At 53.0% G+C, this 14,750-nt stretch overlaps 1 protein-coding gene across 1 annotated transcript in view; it reads right to left on the reverse strand.

Moving 5' to 3' along the window:
* CACNA1H (calcium voltage-gated channel subunit alpha1 H) overlaps window positions 1-14,750 on the reverse strand; it is a gene marked incomplete at its 5' end in the record, with an annotated part of 219,303 nt that overhangs the window by 58,010 nt on the left and 146,543 nt on the right. The window contains 6 exons of the mRNA XM_029057244.2: window positions 1,730-2,128; window positions 3,653-3,861; window positions 4,063-4,098; window positions 9,954-10,104; window positions 11,391-11,546; window positions 14,202-14,319. Of these exons, the coding sequence (XP_028913077.2) occupies window positions 1,730-2,128; window positions 3,653-3,861; window positions 4,063-4,098; window positions 9,954-10,104; window positions 11,391-11,546; window positions 14,202-14,319 (1,069 nt within the window). The remainder of the gene's footprint in view (window positions 1-1,729; window positions 2,129-3,652; window positions 3,862-4,062; window positions 4,099-9,953; window positions 10,105-11,390; window positions 11,547-14,201; window positions 14,320-14,750) is intronic.

A 14,750-nucleotide genomic window follows, 5' to 3' on the forward strand; every position in this document is an offset into this window, starting at 1 on the left:
GGACACCTGTCTTCTTGGTAGGGATGGATCATCCTCCACCTGACTCTCCCCCTTCGTTCCCGACTCTCCCACTCTCATCCCTGACTCTCTCTCTAGCGATCCAGAACAGACCATCCAACACCCCTGACTTTCTCCTCTCCATCCCTAACTCTTCCCTTCATCAGTCTCATTTCTGACCTCTCTGACTCCTGTCTGTCCCCACTCTGCTGCCCGGATCATTCTTCTGAAAAACTGTTTGGTCCATGTCTCCCCACTCCTCAAGAACTTCAGTGGTTGTCCACCCACCTCTGCATCAAACACAAACTCCTTACCATAGGCTTTAAGGCTTTTACCATAGGCATAATTTAAAATAATCACCTCACTACTCCTCCTACTACAACCCAACCCTCAAGTTCATTCCTCTAGTGCTAACATTCTCACTGTTCCTCGATCTCATCTGTCTTGCCACCGACTTCTTGCCCACATTCTACCTCTGGACTGAAATGCCCTCCCTCCTCATATCAGACTGATAATTGCTCTCCCCCACTTCAAAACCTTATTGAAGGCCCATCTCCTCCAAGAAGCATTCCCTGACTAAGCCCACGTCTCCTCTTCTTCCATTCCATTCTGCACCGCTCTTACTTGCTCCTTCATTCATCCTCCCTCCCATCCCCACAGCATATTTGTATGTATCTGTTAGTTTATCTATCTATCCATCTATCTATCTATATTAATGTCTATCTCCCCATCTAGACTGTGAGCTCATTGTGGGCAGGAATGTGTCTATTGTTATATTGTACTTTCCCAAATGCTTAGCACAGTGCTTTTCACACAGTAAGCACTCAAATACAATTGAAAGAATGAATTAATCACCTTGCCTTTTCTTATCTCACTTCTATGATTTACTACCCAGCCTGCTCAATTCACCCTTCTAACATCAGCTTGCTCATTGTATCTCAATTTCACCACCGACACCTTGTCCATGTCCTGCATCTGGCCTGGAAGTCTCTCCTCCTTCATATCCAACAATCCACCACTTTCCTCACCTTCAAAACTCTCCCAAAATGACACCTCCTCCCAAAGACCTTTCCAAACTAACCCCTTTCCTTCCCCTATCAGTACGCACTTCTGTGTCACCCCTGCACTTGGCTGTATACCCATCAAGAACTGTGTTACTCACTCCAGCCCCATGGCACTTTTGTACATAGCCTTACACTCTATCAATAACTTATTTTAATGTCTGCCTCCCCAGATTTAGACAGTGAGCTCTTTGGGTGTTCCAACTCTATTGATTGTCCTCTCCCAAGCACTTAGTACAGTGTTCTTCACTCATTCAACAAATACCATTTGTTGATTAACCAACCTGATGGCCCCAACTGTCCCGTCTCCACCCTTGCATCCCACAGTCCACCCTCCCGACTCCAGTCCTGCATCATCCAGCACCCCCATCCAGGCTCCACCCATGTCTCCCAGCTTCCTCTAGCTGTGTCAGCACTCACCCACTGAATCTGTCCCACCTCCACCTCTGCATCCCCCAAGCCCCCCTCAGCTGGCCTACCTCCACCTCTGCATCCCCCAAACCCCATTCCCACCTCCGCTCATGCTCCCAGGCCCGCCGGCTGTCAGGCCTCCACTCCTGCATTCCCCCACCCCCAGCTGTACCACCTCCATCCCTGAGTCCCCCAGCCCTCAACTCCTGGCTGTCCCACCTCTACCTCTGCATCCCCTCCACACCGGGCTGATCACTCACGTCTTCCACGTCATCATCGTAGTCGAGGGCCTGGTCCCTGCAGGCATCCAGGTGCAGAAAGAGCTCACCATTTCCATGCAGTGCCTGGCTGTGGGTGCCATGGTGGTCAGTGGCTGGCCCAGGGCTGGGGGTGGGGCACTCGGGGGTGGGCGGACTGAAAAGGCGGCAGTCCAGAGACTCAGCTTGGCGGATGGGTGGTGGCCTGGCGCCAGGCAGGGTGTCGTCAGCGTCATCATCGGCACTGCCCCTGCCCTCGCCGGCCAGGAGGGACTGACGCTCGCCCGAGTGGCTCCTCCGCTTGAGGCTGGGCGGGCGGCCCAGGCTGTTCCAGCTGGCGCGACGGCTGACAGTGGGGCCAGAGGGAGATCTAGAGGCACAGGGTGAGCTGCGCGGGCTGGCCTAAGGGCGGGAGGGGCACAGGATGTTGAACTGAATCCTCTCAGCTTTCCCCCCTAGAGCTTACCGAAGGCCCCTGGATCCTCGCTGGCCTCCCAGATCCTCTCAGAGCCCCACAGATTCCCCTCTGTGCCTCTCTTAGAGCCTTTCAAGCCCCCAGGAGCCCACCGAGCCTCCCAGATCCCCTCCCCACTGCTCTGAGGAAACGGTGGGGATGGGGCCTCCAGAACCCAGGCACAGAGCTCAGTCTCACTCTAACCTGTAAGGATTTATGTACCATCTGCTTTGACAACCCCACTAACATCACTGACACCTTCTGTGGCATCAGTGAGTTCAGTGCCAGCATGGTCAGTTCCAGTGCAGTCAGTCCCAGCACACTCAGTCCCAGCATGGTCAGCCTCAGGGTGGTCAGTCCAATCATGTTTAATCCCAGCACAGTCATTCCCAGTATGGTCAATCCCAGCCGTCAGCCCTGTATATTCAATCCCAGCATGGTCAACCCCCAGGTGGTCAGCTCCAGCACAGTCACTCCCAGCACGGTCAGTCCCAGTGCAGTCAACCCAAGCATGGACAGTACCAGCATTGTCAGCCCCAGCTCTCTCAGTCACACTGTGGTAAATCCTAGTGTAGTCAGACCCAATGTAGTCAGTCCCTGAATGGTTAGCTTCAGTGTGGTTAGTCCCAGCATGGTTTGCTGAGGAACTAGCAGCAGCAGTAGTGGTAGTAGCAGTAACAGTAGTAGTAACACTGCATGAAGCATTTGGGGAAGTTGAGCAGAAGTCCAAGACACATTCCCTGCCCATGAAACCGAGCTGAGCTCTTATCAAAAGCTTCCAGGAGTCTCCAGGATCCTCAGGGGGTCCCCACTTTGCTGGCTAAGAATGAGAGAGTCCGGGGAGGCTGCAGGGGAGGAGAGAGAAGACGGGCTCAAGAGAGTAGGCAGGAGAGTGGAAATTCCTGGAGGTCAGGGAATTAATGGGTCTTGAGCTTCTGTTGTTTTTTCCCCAGCATTTAGTAGAGTTTAGTAGAGAGCATTTCTCCTCAGGGCTTTCAGTAAATACTGTCACTATTACCATTATAAGGAGAACAGAGAAGGAGTGAGAGTGTGAGAAGGGGAGAGCAGAAGAGGGGGAAGAAGCTGTGTGGTCTATTGGAAAGAGCACATGACCAGAAGTCGGGAGAATTGAGTTCTAATCCTAGCTCTGCCCCTGACCTGCTGTGCGACCTTGGAAAAGTCACTTAGCCTCCCTATGCATCAGTTTCCTAAGATGTAAAATAGGGGTTTGATACCTTTTTTTAAAATGGTATTTGTTAAACGTTTACTGTGTGCCAGACACCATAGTAAGCACTGGTCTGGATACAAGGTAATTGGTTGGATGCAGTCGCTGTCCCACATGGGCTTCCAGTCTTCATCCAACTTTGACAGATACCTGTTCTCCCTCGCCCTTAGTCTCTGAGCCTCATTTAGTGCAGTGCTTGTCAAGACCGCAACTGTGATGCCTACAGTTATGCCCATCCAGCCCATACCGAGGATCTTTGGTCACAGTGCAGGGGATTATTGGAAGCGGAGTCAGCCCACTGGCGCCCAAGCAGGGCGGGCCCGGAGTCCAGCTGTGGTGAGCCTTGAGGGGTCGGCCCAGGGGTTGCTGCCGTGTGCAGGATCATCGGTGGGGGCAGGCTGCCCCGGCCATCCAGGTGACCGTTACCCATCACAGACAGAGAGAAATGTTTCATGTCTGCAACAAAGCCAGGGGAAAAGTCATAAACCAACCTGACCGGCCTCCATAGCTTTTGAACACTGCTTTTGGGGACTGCCAGAATCTGCCATTGGAGGAGAAGGGGGGCACCCCCGCACCCTCGAGTCCTCCCCATGACCTCTCAGGGACTTCACTGTGATACCCAGACATCTTCATGTGACTTCTCCAGAACCCGCTTACCTGGGGGCTGATGATGCCAAGACCCAGGTTGAGTAACTGGGGAAAAAAACAATGTGCTAAAGTCAAAGAGGAAGAGTGTCTAGCACAATATGTACCATGTACCATGTGGAGGGCAAGTCCTTGGACTGGGGGACTACCCAATTGCTAAGGGGGACCAGGTCCCTGATGAGGGTTGGAATTAAGAAATGAAGACCACATTCCACCTGATTAATGCCGGCCCACTAACTCCACCCACCAGATCCATTTCGTCCACCTGATTGACACCGACCACCTGATCCACTGCCCATCTGATCCAGTCTGCCCACCTGATCCACACCATCCACATGATCCACTCCACCCAAATGATCCACTCCATCCACTTGATCTTCTCTGCCCATGTGATCCACACTGTCATCTGATCCACTTCATCCTCTTGATCCACACTGCCCATCTGATCCATGCCACCCGCATGATCCACTCTGCCTACCTGGTCCATTCTGCTTTCCTGATCCACACCATTCACCTGATCCACACCTCCCACTCTGCTCAATCCACTCCACTCACCTGATCCAGTCCAGTCACCTGGTCTATACCATCCACCTGACCCACTCTATCCACCTGACCCACTCTGCCCAACTGATCCACTCTATCCACCTGATTCATGCCATCCCCCAACCCAAACCACCCACTTGATTCATTCCGCCCAACCTGATTTCCTCCATCCAACTGTTCCACTACATCCACTTGATACTGAACTCAACTCACTCGTTCCTTTATCCCTTTTGTCGATCTCGGACCACTAACCCACAGCCCTGGATCTCCTACACAGTCTACCTCCTTTGCTCTTGTGCATGAGCTGGTGGAAATCTAAATACCAGGCCAAATTCGTCCACTTCAAATTTATCCTTGCATGCTTTGTTTAACTCTGCCCTCCCCTCTGCCCAGTAAAATGATTTCTTTCATTAATGACACCCATGACCATTGCTCTCTCCAGTTGTTCCAGACATTTAACTTCAGGCTCTCTACCCCCCATCTCCCCTATCCCTTGCCCCCAGTGACTTGGCCACCTATTTTATTAAGAAAATTGACAGTCTCAAGGATGAGCTCCCTAAAATCTCCCCTGACCCTCCTCAGTCCCTCCCCGTCTCCCACCCCTTCTTCAACTCTCCCATCCTTCCCAGCAGTGCCTCTATTCTCCTGCTTCTTCTCAAAATCTACCCTCTTCACCTGCACATAAGACCCCATTCCTTCATACCTTGTCAGAAAACTTGCCCCCTCCCTTCTTCCCTCCTTAAAAGCCAGCCATCTTCAACTGTTCACTCTCCAGTGGCTTCTTCCCCACTGATTTCAAATGTGTTTGTCTCCTCTCTCCTAAAAAGACCCTCCCTTGACCCAATGGATCCCTCCAGTTAGTGCTTCATCTCCCTCCTACCATTCCTCTCCAAACTTCTTGAACAAGTTTTCTACACCTGCTGTTTCAAATTCCTCTCCTCCAGTTCTCTCCTTGACCCCATCCAATATGGCTTCTGTCCCCCTCACTCCACAGAATCCACCCTCTCAGAAGGAATGATCTCCTTTCTGTCAAATCCAATGGCCTCTACTCCACCCTATTCTTCCTTGACCTCTCAGCTGCCTCAACTCTGTGGTCCACCCCCTTCTCCTGGAAATGTTAGTCAACCTTGGCTTTATTGGTTCTCCTTTTTATCTCTCTGGCCATTCATTCCCAGTCTCCTTCACTGGCTCTTCTGCCTCCCACCCCCTTACTCTGGAGGTCCCTCAAAGTTTAGATCTGGGAACCCTTCTATTCTCCATTTACACCCACTCCCTTGGAGAAGTAATTCTCTCCCATGGCTTCAATTACCACCTCTTTGCGGATGATACCCAAATCTACATCTCCAGCCTTGATGTCTCTCCCTCTCTGCAGTCTCACATTTCCTCTTGTGTACAAGACGTTGCTCTTTGTGGATGTCCTCCCATCACCTCACGCTTAACAAGTCCAAAACTGAACTCATTATCTTCCCACCTGTCTGCCCCCTGACTTTCCCATCACTGTAGATGGCACCCCCATCCTTCCTGTCTCTCAAACCTGAAACCTTGGCTTTATCCTTGAAACCTCTCCCTCGTTCAACCCACATATTCAAACCATCAATAAATCCTATCAGTCCCCCCTTCACAACACTGCTAAAATCTGACCTTTCCTCTCCATCCAGACTGCTACCACGTTAATCCTAGCCCACCTGGATTACTGCATCAGACTCCTTCCTGACCTCCCAGCCTCCTCTCTCTCCCTACTCCAGTCCATACTTTACTCTGTTGCCCAGATCATTTTTCTACAGAAGCATTCAGAACATTTCTCAAAAAATTCCAGTGGCTGCCCATCTACCTCCACATCAAACAAAAACCCCTCACCAATGGCTTCAAAGAACTCAATCATCTTGTCCCCTCCTACCTCATCTTGATACTCTCCTACTACAACCCAGTCCGCACACTTGGCTCCTCTAATGCTTTTCTTCTCACTGTGCCTCGATCTCATCTATGTCATTGCTGACCCCTTGCCCACAACCTGCTTCTGGCCTGGAATACCCTCCCTCTTCAAATCCGACAGACAATTACTCTCCCCACTTTCAAAGCCTTATTGAAGGCACATCTCCTCCAAGAGGCCTTCCCTGACTAAGTCCTCCTTTCCTCTTCTCCCACTCCCTTTGTGTCTCCCTGACTTGCTCCCTTTTTTCTCCCCCCCAGCCCAGCCCCACAGCACTTATGTACATATCTATGATTTATTTATATTAATGTCTGTCTCTCCATCCCCTAGACTGAAAGCGCATTGTGGGCAGAGAATGTGTCTATTGTTGTATTGTACTCTCCCAAATGCTTAGTACAGTGGTGTCCACACAGTAAGCACTCAATAAATATAATGGAATGAATGAATGAATCCACACCATCACCTGATCCACTCCGTCCACCCGATCTACTCTACCACCTGATCCACACTGCCCACCTGATCTACACTGCCCACCTGATATTCTTCCCCTTGACTCTATTTATTGCCATTGTTCTCGTCTGTCCGTCTCCCCCGATTAGACTGTAAACCCGTCAAACGGCAGGGACTGTCTCTATCTGTTGCCGACTTGTTCATTCCAAGCGCTTAGTACAGTGCTCTGCAAGAACAATGGCAATAAATAGAGTCGAGGGGAAGAACATCTTGTAAAAACAATGGCAACTAAATAGAATCAAGGCGATGTACATTTCATTAACAAAATGAATAGGGTAATGAAAATATATACAGTTGAGCAGACGAGTACAGTGCTGAGGGGATGGGAAGGGGGAGAGGGAGGAGCAGAGGGAAATGGGGGGAAAAGAGGGTTAAGCTGCGGAGAGGTGAAGGGGGGCGGTAGAGGGAGTAGAGGGAGAAGAGGAGCTCAGTCTGGGAAGGCCTCTTGGAGGAGGTGAGTTTTAAGTAGGGTTTTGAAGAGGGAAAGAGAATCAGTTTGGCGGAGGTGAGGAGGGAGGGCGTTCCAGGACCGCGGGAGGACGTGGCCCAGGGGTCGACGGCGGGATGGGCGAGACCAAGGGACGGTGAGGAGGTGGGCGGCGGAGGAGCGGAGCATGCGGGGTGGGCGGTAGAAAGAGAGAAAGGAGGAGAGGTAGGAAGGGGCAAGGTGATGTAGAGCCTTGAAGCCTAGAGTGAGGAGTTTTTGTTTGGAGCGGAGGTTGATAGGCAACCACTGGAGTTGTTTAAGAAGGGGAGTAACATGCCCAGATCGTTTCTGCAGGAAGATGAGCCGGGCAGCGGAGTGAAGAATAGACTGGAGCGGGGCGAGAGAGGAGGAAGGGAGGTCAGAGAGAAGGCTGACACAGTAGTCTAGCCGGGATATATCGAGAGCCCGTAGCAGTAAGGTAGCCGTTTGGGTGGAGAGGAAAGGGCGGATCTTGGCGATATTGTAAAGGTGAAACCGGCAGGTCTCGGTAACGGATAGGATGTGTGGGGTGAACGAGAGAGATGAGTCAAGGATGACACCGAGATCGCGGGCCCGAGAGACGGGAAGGACGGTCGTGCCATACACGGTGATAGGGAAGTCTGGGAGAGGACCGGGTTTGGGAGGGAAGATGAGGAGCTCAGTCTTGCTCATGTTGAGTTTTAGGTGGTGGGCCGACACCCAGGTGGAGGCGTCCCGGAGGCAGGAGGAGATGCGAGCCTGAAGCGAGGGGGAGAGGACAGGGGCGGAGATGTAGATCTGCGTGTCATCTGCATAGAGATGGTAGTCAAAGCCGTCAAAGATGGTAGTCAAAGTTTGGGTGGAGAGGAAAGGGCGGATCTTGGTGATATTATAAAGGTGAGACCGACAGGTCTTGGTGACGGATTGGATGTGCGGGGTGAATGAGAGAGCCGGGTCGAAGATGACACCGAGGTTGCGGGCTTGAGAGACAGAAAGGATGGTCGTACCATCCACAATGATAGGAAAGTCAGGAAGAGGACAGGGCTTGGGAGGGAAGATAAGGAGCTCAGTTTTGGACATGTTGAGTTTTAGGTGGCGGGCAGACATCTAGGTAGAGACGCCCTGGAGGCAGGAGGAGATACGAGCCTGAAGAGAGGGGGAAGAGGACAGGGGCCCACCTGATCCACATGATCATCCAATCCACTCGATCCACCTGACCACACTATCCACCTAATCCACTCTGTCCACCTGATTCACAGTGCCCACCTAATCATCTCCCCACAGGTGATCCACTCCTGCCACCTGATCCACATAATCATCCAAACCACTCCATCTTCCTCATCCACTTCATCCACCTGATCCACATTACCCACCTGAACAACACTGTTCACCCGTTACACTCGATTTACCCGATCCAAACTGCCCACCTGATCTACACTGCCCACCTGACCCCTCCACCCACCTGATCCACATCATCCACCCTGTCTACCTGATCTGTACCATCCATGTGATCCACAATGTCCCACTGTCCACACCATCTAACTGATCCACACCATCCACCTGATCTACACTGCCCACCTGATCCACACTGTTCACTTGATCTAGTTCATTCACCTGATCCACACCGTCTACCTGATCCACACCGTCTACCTGATCCCACACCATCCACCTGATCCACACCATCCACCTGATCTACACCTCTCACCTGAACCACACTATTCACCTCATCTAGTTTATCCACCTGATCCATGCTGTCCACTTGATCTACTCCACACATCTGATCCACGCCACCCACCTGATCTATACCGCCCACCTTAGCCACACTGTCCACCTGATCCACTCCACCCACCTGTTCCATACCTGTTCCACACTGACTCATTCGATCCACCTGGTCCACTCCATGCAGCTGATCTACACCACCCTCCTGATCCATACTATCCATCTGATCTACACCGCCCACCTGATATTCATTCATGCATTCATTCAAATGTATTTATTGAACTCTTACTGTGTGCACAGCACTGTATTAAGCACTTGGGAAGTACAATTCAGCAACAAATAGAGACAATCCCTGCCCACATCAGGCTCACAGTCTAGAAGGGGGGAGACAGAGATCAAAACAAGTAAACAGGCATCAGTAGCATTATTGTTATGAATTATTAGAATTATTGATATGTACACATCATTGGTAAAAATAAATAGAATTATAATTATGAATATGTACATATATACACAAGTGCTGCAGGGCAGGGAGGGGGTTAGAGCACCCACCTAATCCACACCATCCACCTTCCACTGATCCACTCCTCCTACGTGATCTACACCACCCACCTTATCCATATCATCCACCCCATCCACTCCTCCCACCTGATCCACACCATCTACCTGATCCACTCCAACCACTCAATCCACTCCACCCACCAGATCCACACTATCCACCTGATCCACTCTGTCCGACTGATCCAAGCTGCCCACCTGAGGCCCACAGTTCGCTGATTTTGTCAAAATCGTCCTCCACATTGACGGATGTTTTGTCCTCATCTGTGTCAGACTTGTTTGCATCGCCCTGCAACCAAAGTAGGGGGACATGGAGTAGATTCCTGGCTGGGGTCTTGTGTCCATTTTCCTGTGGGGGTGGCAGGGTGAGTGGACAGTAAGCCTTCTTGGCAATAGTGGTCTCTGGAGCCCATGGAGGGGGTCTGCCTGCTACCACAAGGGGCTCTCAGCCCAGCTTCTGCTGGCAGCCATGTGGGGAGCCTAGCCCAGACTCTGCCCACCACCACAAGGGGAGCCCAGCCCAGCCTCTGCCCACCACCACAAGGAGAGCCCAGCCCAGCCTCTGCCCACCACCACAGGGGGTCCTAGCGCAGCTCTGCTTAGGAGAGAGCCTGAGCTGAGGTGCTATGGGGAGCCATGAACTCAGACTATTAGGAAGTTTGGAAGTGTGGGGAAGGATGGAGGAGGAAACCAAAGGTGGGCCTATATGGGGGACGAGAAGGAGGCTGGCCTCTCCAGAGACTGTCCCATGTGCTGGTCAGATTTTGAGCTCTCCCGTTCCCTGTGTCCAGTCTAGAATCTCTCCCTCTTTCCTCAGTGTCCATGCCCCACTAGATGGGAGCCCCTGGAGTGGGGTCAGGCCTTAATGCCAGGTCTAGGGCCCATCCCGGTGCTCAACACAGAGCGAAGCACTAAGTACAATGCAGACCTCTGAGCAGGGCTGGGTGGGCAGGTCTGGAGGGGTGGGTGGTGGGCATGAGGGGACGGGTGGCAGGACAGGACAGAGCAGGGCAGGGTTAGGCATGGATGGGCGGGAGGGACAGGAGAAGCTCCACTCCTGGAGTTTGGGGCAGGTCCCCAGGAATGATTTAGAGAAAACTGGGAAGGTTCTGGGGAGTGCAACCTTCAATGTCCAGCCTGGAGCACCCAGATTCTCTCAAACTTCCTGTTTCATGGTTTTCCTCTGGTTCTCTGCCTCAGCTTTGCACACCCACTCCTGATTGGTGGGCCAGGGGATGGGGATTGCTTTGATCCCACACAACCTTCCCTTTGGGAGAACAGAATCAGCCCTGCTCCCCCTCTAAAGGACAGGGTCAGCCCTATTCTCCTCTCCAGGGGATAGGGACAGTCTAGCCCTCTCATTCAGGGGATGGAGACAGCTTGGCTCCCCACTTGCTCTTTCTCCAGGGGTTGGAGAAAGGAGCAAGGAGCTCCCCTCCTTCCTGCTCAACCTCTGGTGGGCAGAGACAGCCATGCTCTCCCTCTGCTCTTTCTTTAAGGGATGGGATCAATTCTGTCCCTCCAGTGGCAGGAACAGCCCTGCTCTTCCCCTGGAATCCCTCTGGTGGTAAGGGCAGTCCTGCTCCCCCCCAGTCCTCCCTTTTTATGGGGGAGAAAAGAACCCTGGCCCCTCACCTCAGCCTGGAACCCTTCGACCAGGATGGCCACGAGCAGGTTGAAGAGCACGTAGTTGCCAAAGGTCATCAGCGCCACAAAGTAGAGGGCAGCCCAGGAGGATGTGGATGCCATGCCGTTGTACAGCACCACATTCCAGTCTTCCTGCGTGAGGATCTGCAGGCCACAGCGCTCTCAGCAGCCAGCCCCTGGAGTGGCCGAGCTCCCCGATGGCCAGGGCGGGAGCTGGCCATCCCTCTGCAGGGTTCCTGGTGCCTCTGCCAGGAAGCTAGCAGCTCCGAGAGGTTGAGGGCTTTGGCTAAGGTCGCACAGCCACTCAGATTGAATCTGTCAACCCTTAGTATTTAAGAGTACCAACTATGTGCAGAGCAGTGTACTAAGTGCTTGGGCGAGTACAACAGAGTTAGTAGACACAGTCCCTATTCTCAAGGAGCTTACAGTCTACTGTGTGCAGCAGAGTACTGCACTAAAACCTTGGACGAATATGACAGAGTTAGCAGACATAGTCCCTGCCCTTGAGGAGCTTACAAATTAGCAGCCAAAAATCTGTTTTCCCCCTAAACCAAGCTTCTCTGCTCAGTGTCTTCCCCTTCAAAAAGCCCTCCTGAAAGCCCATCTCCTCCAGGAGGCCTTCCCTAATTTATTTTTTCTTTCCTCACACTATTTGCCCCGCTATTGCCACTGCAGTACTTCCATGTCATCGAAGCTCTTGAGAACTCCCTTCCACCCCACCTCCCCAGAACACTTATGTACATATCGTTAAATACTGTTGCTTCCTCTCCCTGCTCTGGATTGTAAGCTCCTTGTGTCCAGGGAACATGTCTACCAACTCTGTTGCATTGTACTCTCTGAGTGTGCTGTACAGTGCTCTGCACACCATAAGCACTCCATCAATACCATTGATTGATTGGACTCAGCAAGCACTAATGAATGCTTTGACTGGAAATGCATCAGGAAGGCCCAATTCCCAGGGCCCCACACATCCAACATGCCCTGCAGCAACTCATCACACACCTCCATCAGCCCAGTGAAGACCCAGAGCTGGGAGTGGTTCTGGCAACAGGGATGATGGGGAAGCTCCCCAAGGCTCTCTGCCATAGGAATCAGGAGGAGAAGGATGTCATATCAACATCGGTGTTCCAGCATCCTTAGGGTGAGCAGGCCTCCTTTTCCCCCCACCCCCCACCCCCAGGGACCGATGCCTCTTGGAAGTTAGCTGGGAGTTGGCCAGAAGCTGGTCGTCCTCTGATCTCGATAAGCTACTGGCCCCAGGGATGGCTTGATCCAGGCTTAAGCCATCATGCCTTAGCCAGGGCTGGGGCAAAGGGCTCTGTGCCCCATGGTTGATTCTAGGGGTGGCTGTCTGCACGGGGGGGGACAGGGGAAGGAAGCAGCATCCTGAGGTCATGGGGGAATGTGCGCTCTGAGGATGCCTTATTTGGACAAAAAGGCACGTGGTTGGGAGGCAGGGGCTGAATGGCTGAATTAGAGACCTTCTCAACCCATCACATCCCCTACCCACACTCCAATTGGCCTCTTGGGGGAGACTGAGGACAACCTGGACTGGCCACCCCCAACAAGCTATATTCTACCTGGAAGCCAGGAAGTCTCCTTCCTGTGGGGATTGGGCTGGCAAGTGGCTAGCTGAGGGTCCCAACCCCACCCTGGCCCAGTCTTGGCGATGGGCCTGGATTCACTTTCCCCTGGAATTGGACTGAAGCCTTTGGCTTCACTGGAAGGTTAAAATCAGGGGATCTGAGGGATCTATCTGGCAGGGATTGGGGCCCGGGAGGCTGGGGGCCTGAATCTTGGGGACTGGGAGTGACTCTCAGGGGTAGGGGACCCTGGCTCCTGGGGTGCCGGGGTGGGTAGGGGGAACAGCTCTTGGGGTGTGGCTCTCCAGGGGCTGGAGTGATGGCTCTCAGGGGTTAGGGGCAGAGCTTAGGCAAGGAAGGAGATGGCCTAGTGGCAGCTCGACCTAAGCTCGGCCATCCTCCCCAAGGCTCGGGGGCAGTGCCTTCCCAGCCATGGGCTTCAGTGTCTGGGCTGAGGGGGCCAGAGAGGTAAGGAAGGAGGAGTGGGGTCTCCAGTCTTAGCCCCGAGGTTGGAATAATGGGGTGACCCTGGCTGAGGCCCACAGTCAGCCTGGCCCCTGACCCCTATCCATGAGGACGGGGAGATGGAGAGGAAGACGAGCATGGAGGGTATGGCGAGGATGGAGAAGACGGCAAGGATGGAGAGGACCGTGAGCACAGAGAGGACCGCGAGGATGGGAGGATGGAGGGGACGGTGAGAACAGATGGGATGGTGAGGACAGAGAGGATGGTGAGGACGGCAAGGATGGAGAGGAAAGCAAGGGTGGCAGGAATGGAAAGGATGGAGGGGATGGAGAGGGCGATGAAGATAGTGAGGACAGAGGGGATGGAGAGGATGGAGAGGATGGCACAGATGGAATGAACAGAGGGCATGACAAGGATGGAGGGGACGTGCAAGATGGAGAGTACCGTGAGGATGGTGAAGTTGGAGAGGACAGCAAGGATGGAAAGGGCAATGAGGACAGAGAGGATGGTGAGGATGGAGAGGATGATGAGGACAGAGAGGGTGGTGAGGACGAAAAGGGCAATGAAGATGGTAAGAATGGCAAGGGCAGCAACAAGGGAGGGGATGGAGAGGATGGTGAGGATGGAAAGGACAGCGAGGACAGCAGGGACAGAAAGGATGGTGAAGATGGTGAGAATGGAGAGGGCAGCAAGGATGAAGAGGATAGTGAGGACAGAGGTGATGAAGAGGACGATGAGGTGAGGCTCCTACCTGGAACACAGTGACTATGGCCCAGAGCAAAGAATCAAAGTTTTTCCGGTCTGGAACCGTGTCCCCCGTATCTGTCTTGAGGCTGAACTTGCATCCAAACAGATGCATTCCCAGAATGCTGTGAGAGGTGAGGGAAGAGGCAGTGGTTGGGTTAGCAGGGGCAGGGACAGCTTGTCTGGAGATACTGGGGGCTGGGACTCTGGGCTGTTCACCCCATCTTGGCTCTAAACTTCCCTCCTGCCTGAAGCTCCTGCTCCCCTCAAATCTGCCAGCCCCCAGTGCTCCCCACCTGACCCACCCTCCTGCAATCCCACCTCCTCCAGGAAGCCCTCCCCAATCCATGTTTCTCCCAGGTCAAGCTCTCTCAACTCCCATCTCAGGACCTATGCGTCTCCTCCACATTTGTGCATTCCACCCCGAGTTATGGCACTTGGGCACAGGTCAACACCCACATCCAGCTATTTGCACACTTCCTCTCCCACACAGTCATCCCTCCATTCACTTCCTCCTCCTCTCCATAAGTTATTTTATGTCTGCTTCCCCAGCTAG

This window comes from Ornithorhynchus anatinus, chromosome 2, assembly GCF_004115215.2.
Source record: "Ornithorhynchus anatinus isolate Pmale09 chromosome 2, mOrnAna1.pri.v4, whole genome shotgun sequence".
Taxonomy (NCBI): Eukaryota; Metazoa; Chordata; class Mammalia; order Monotremata; family Ornithorhynchidae; genus Ornithorhynchus; species Ornithorhynchus anatinus.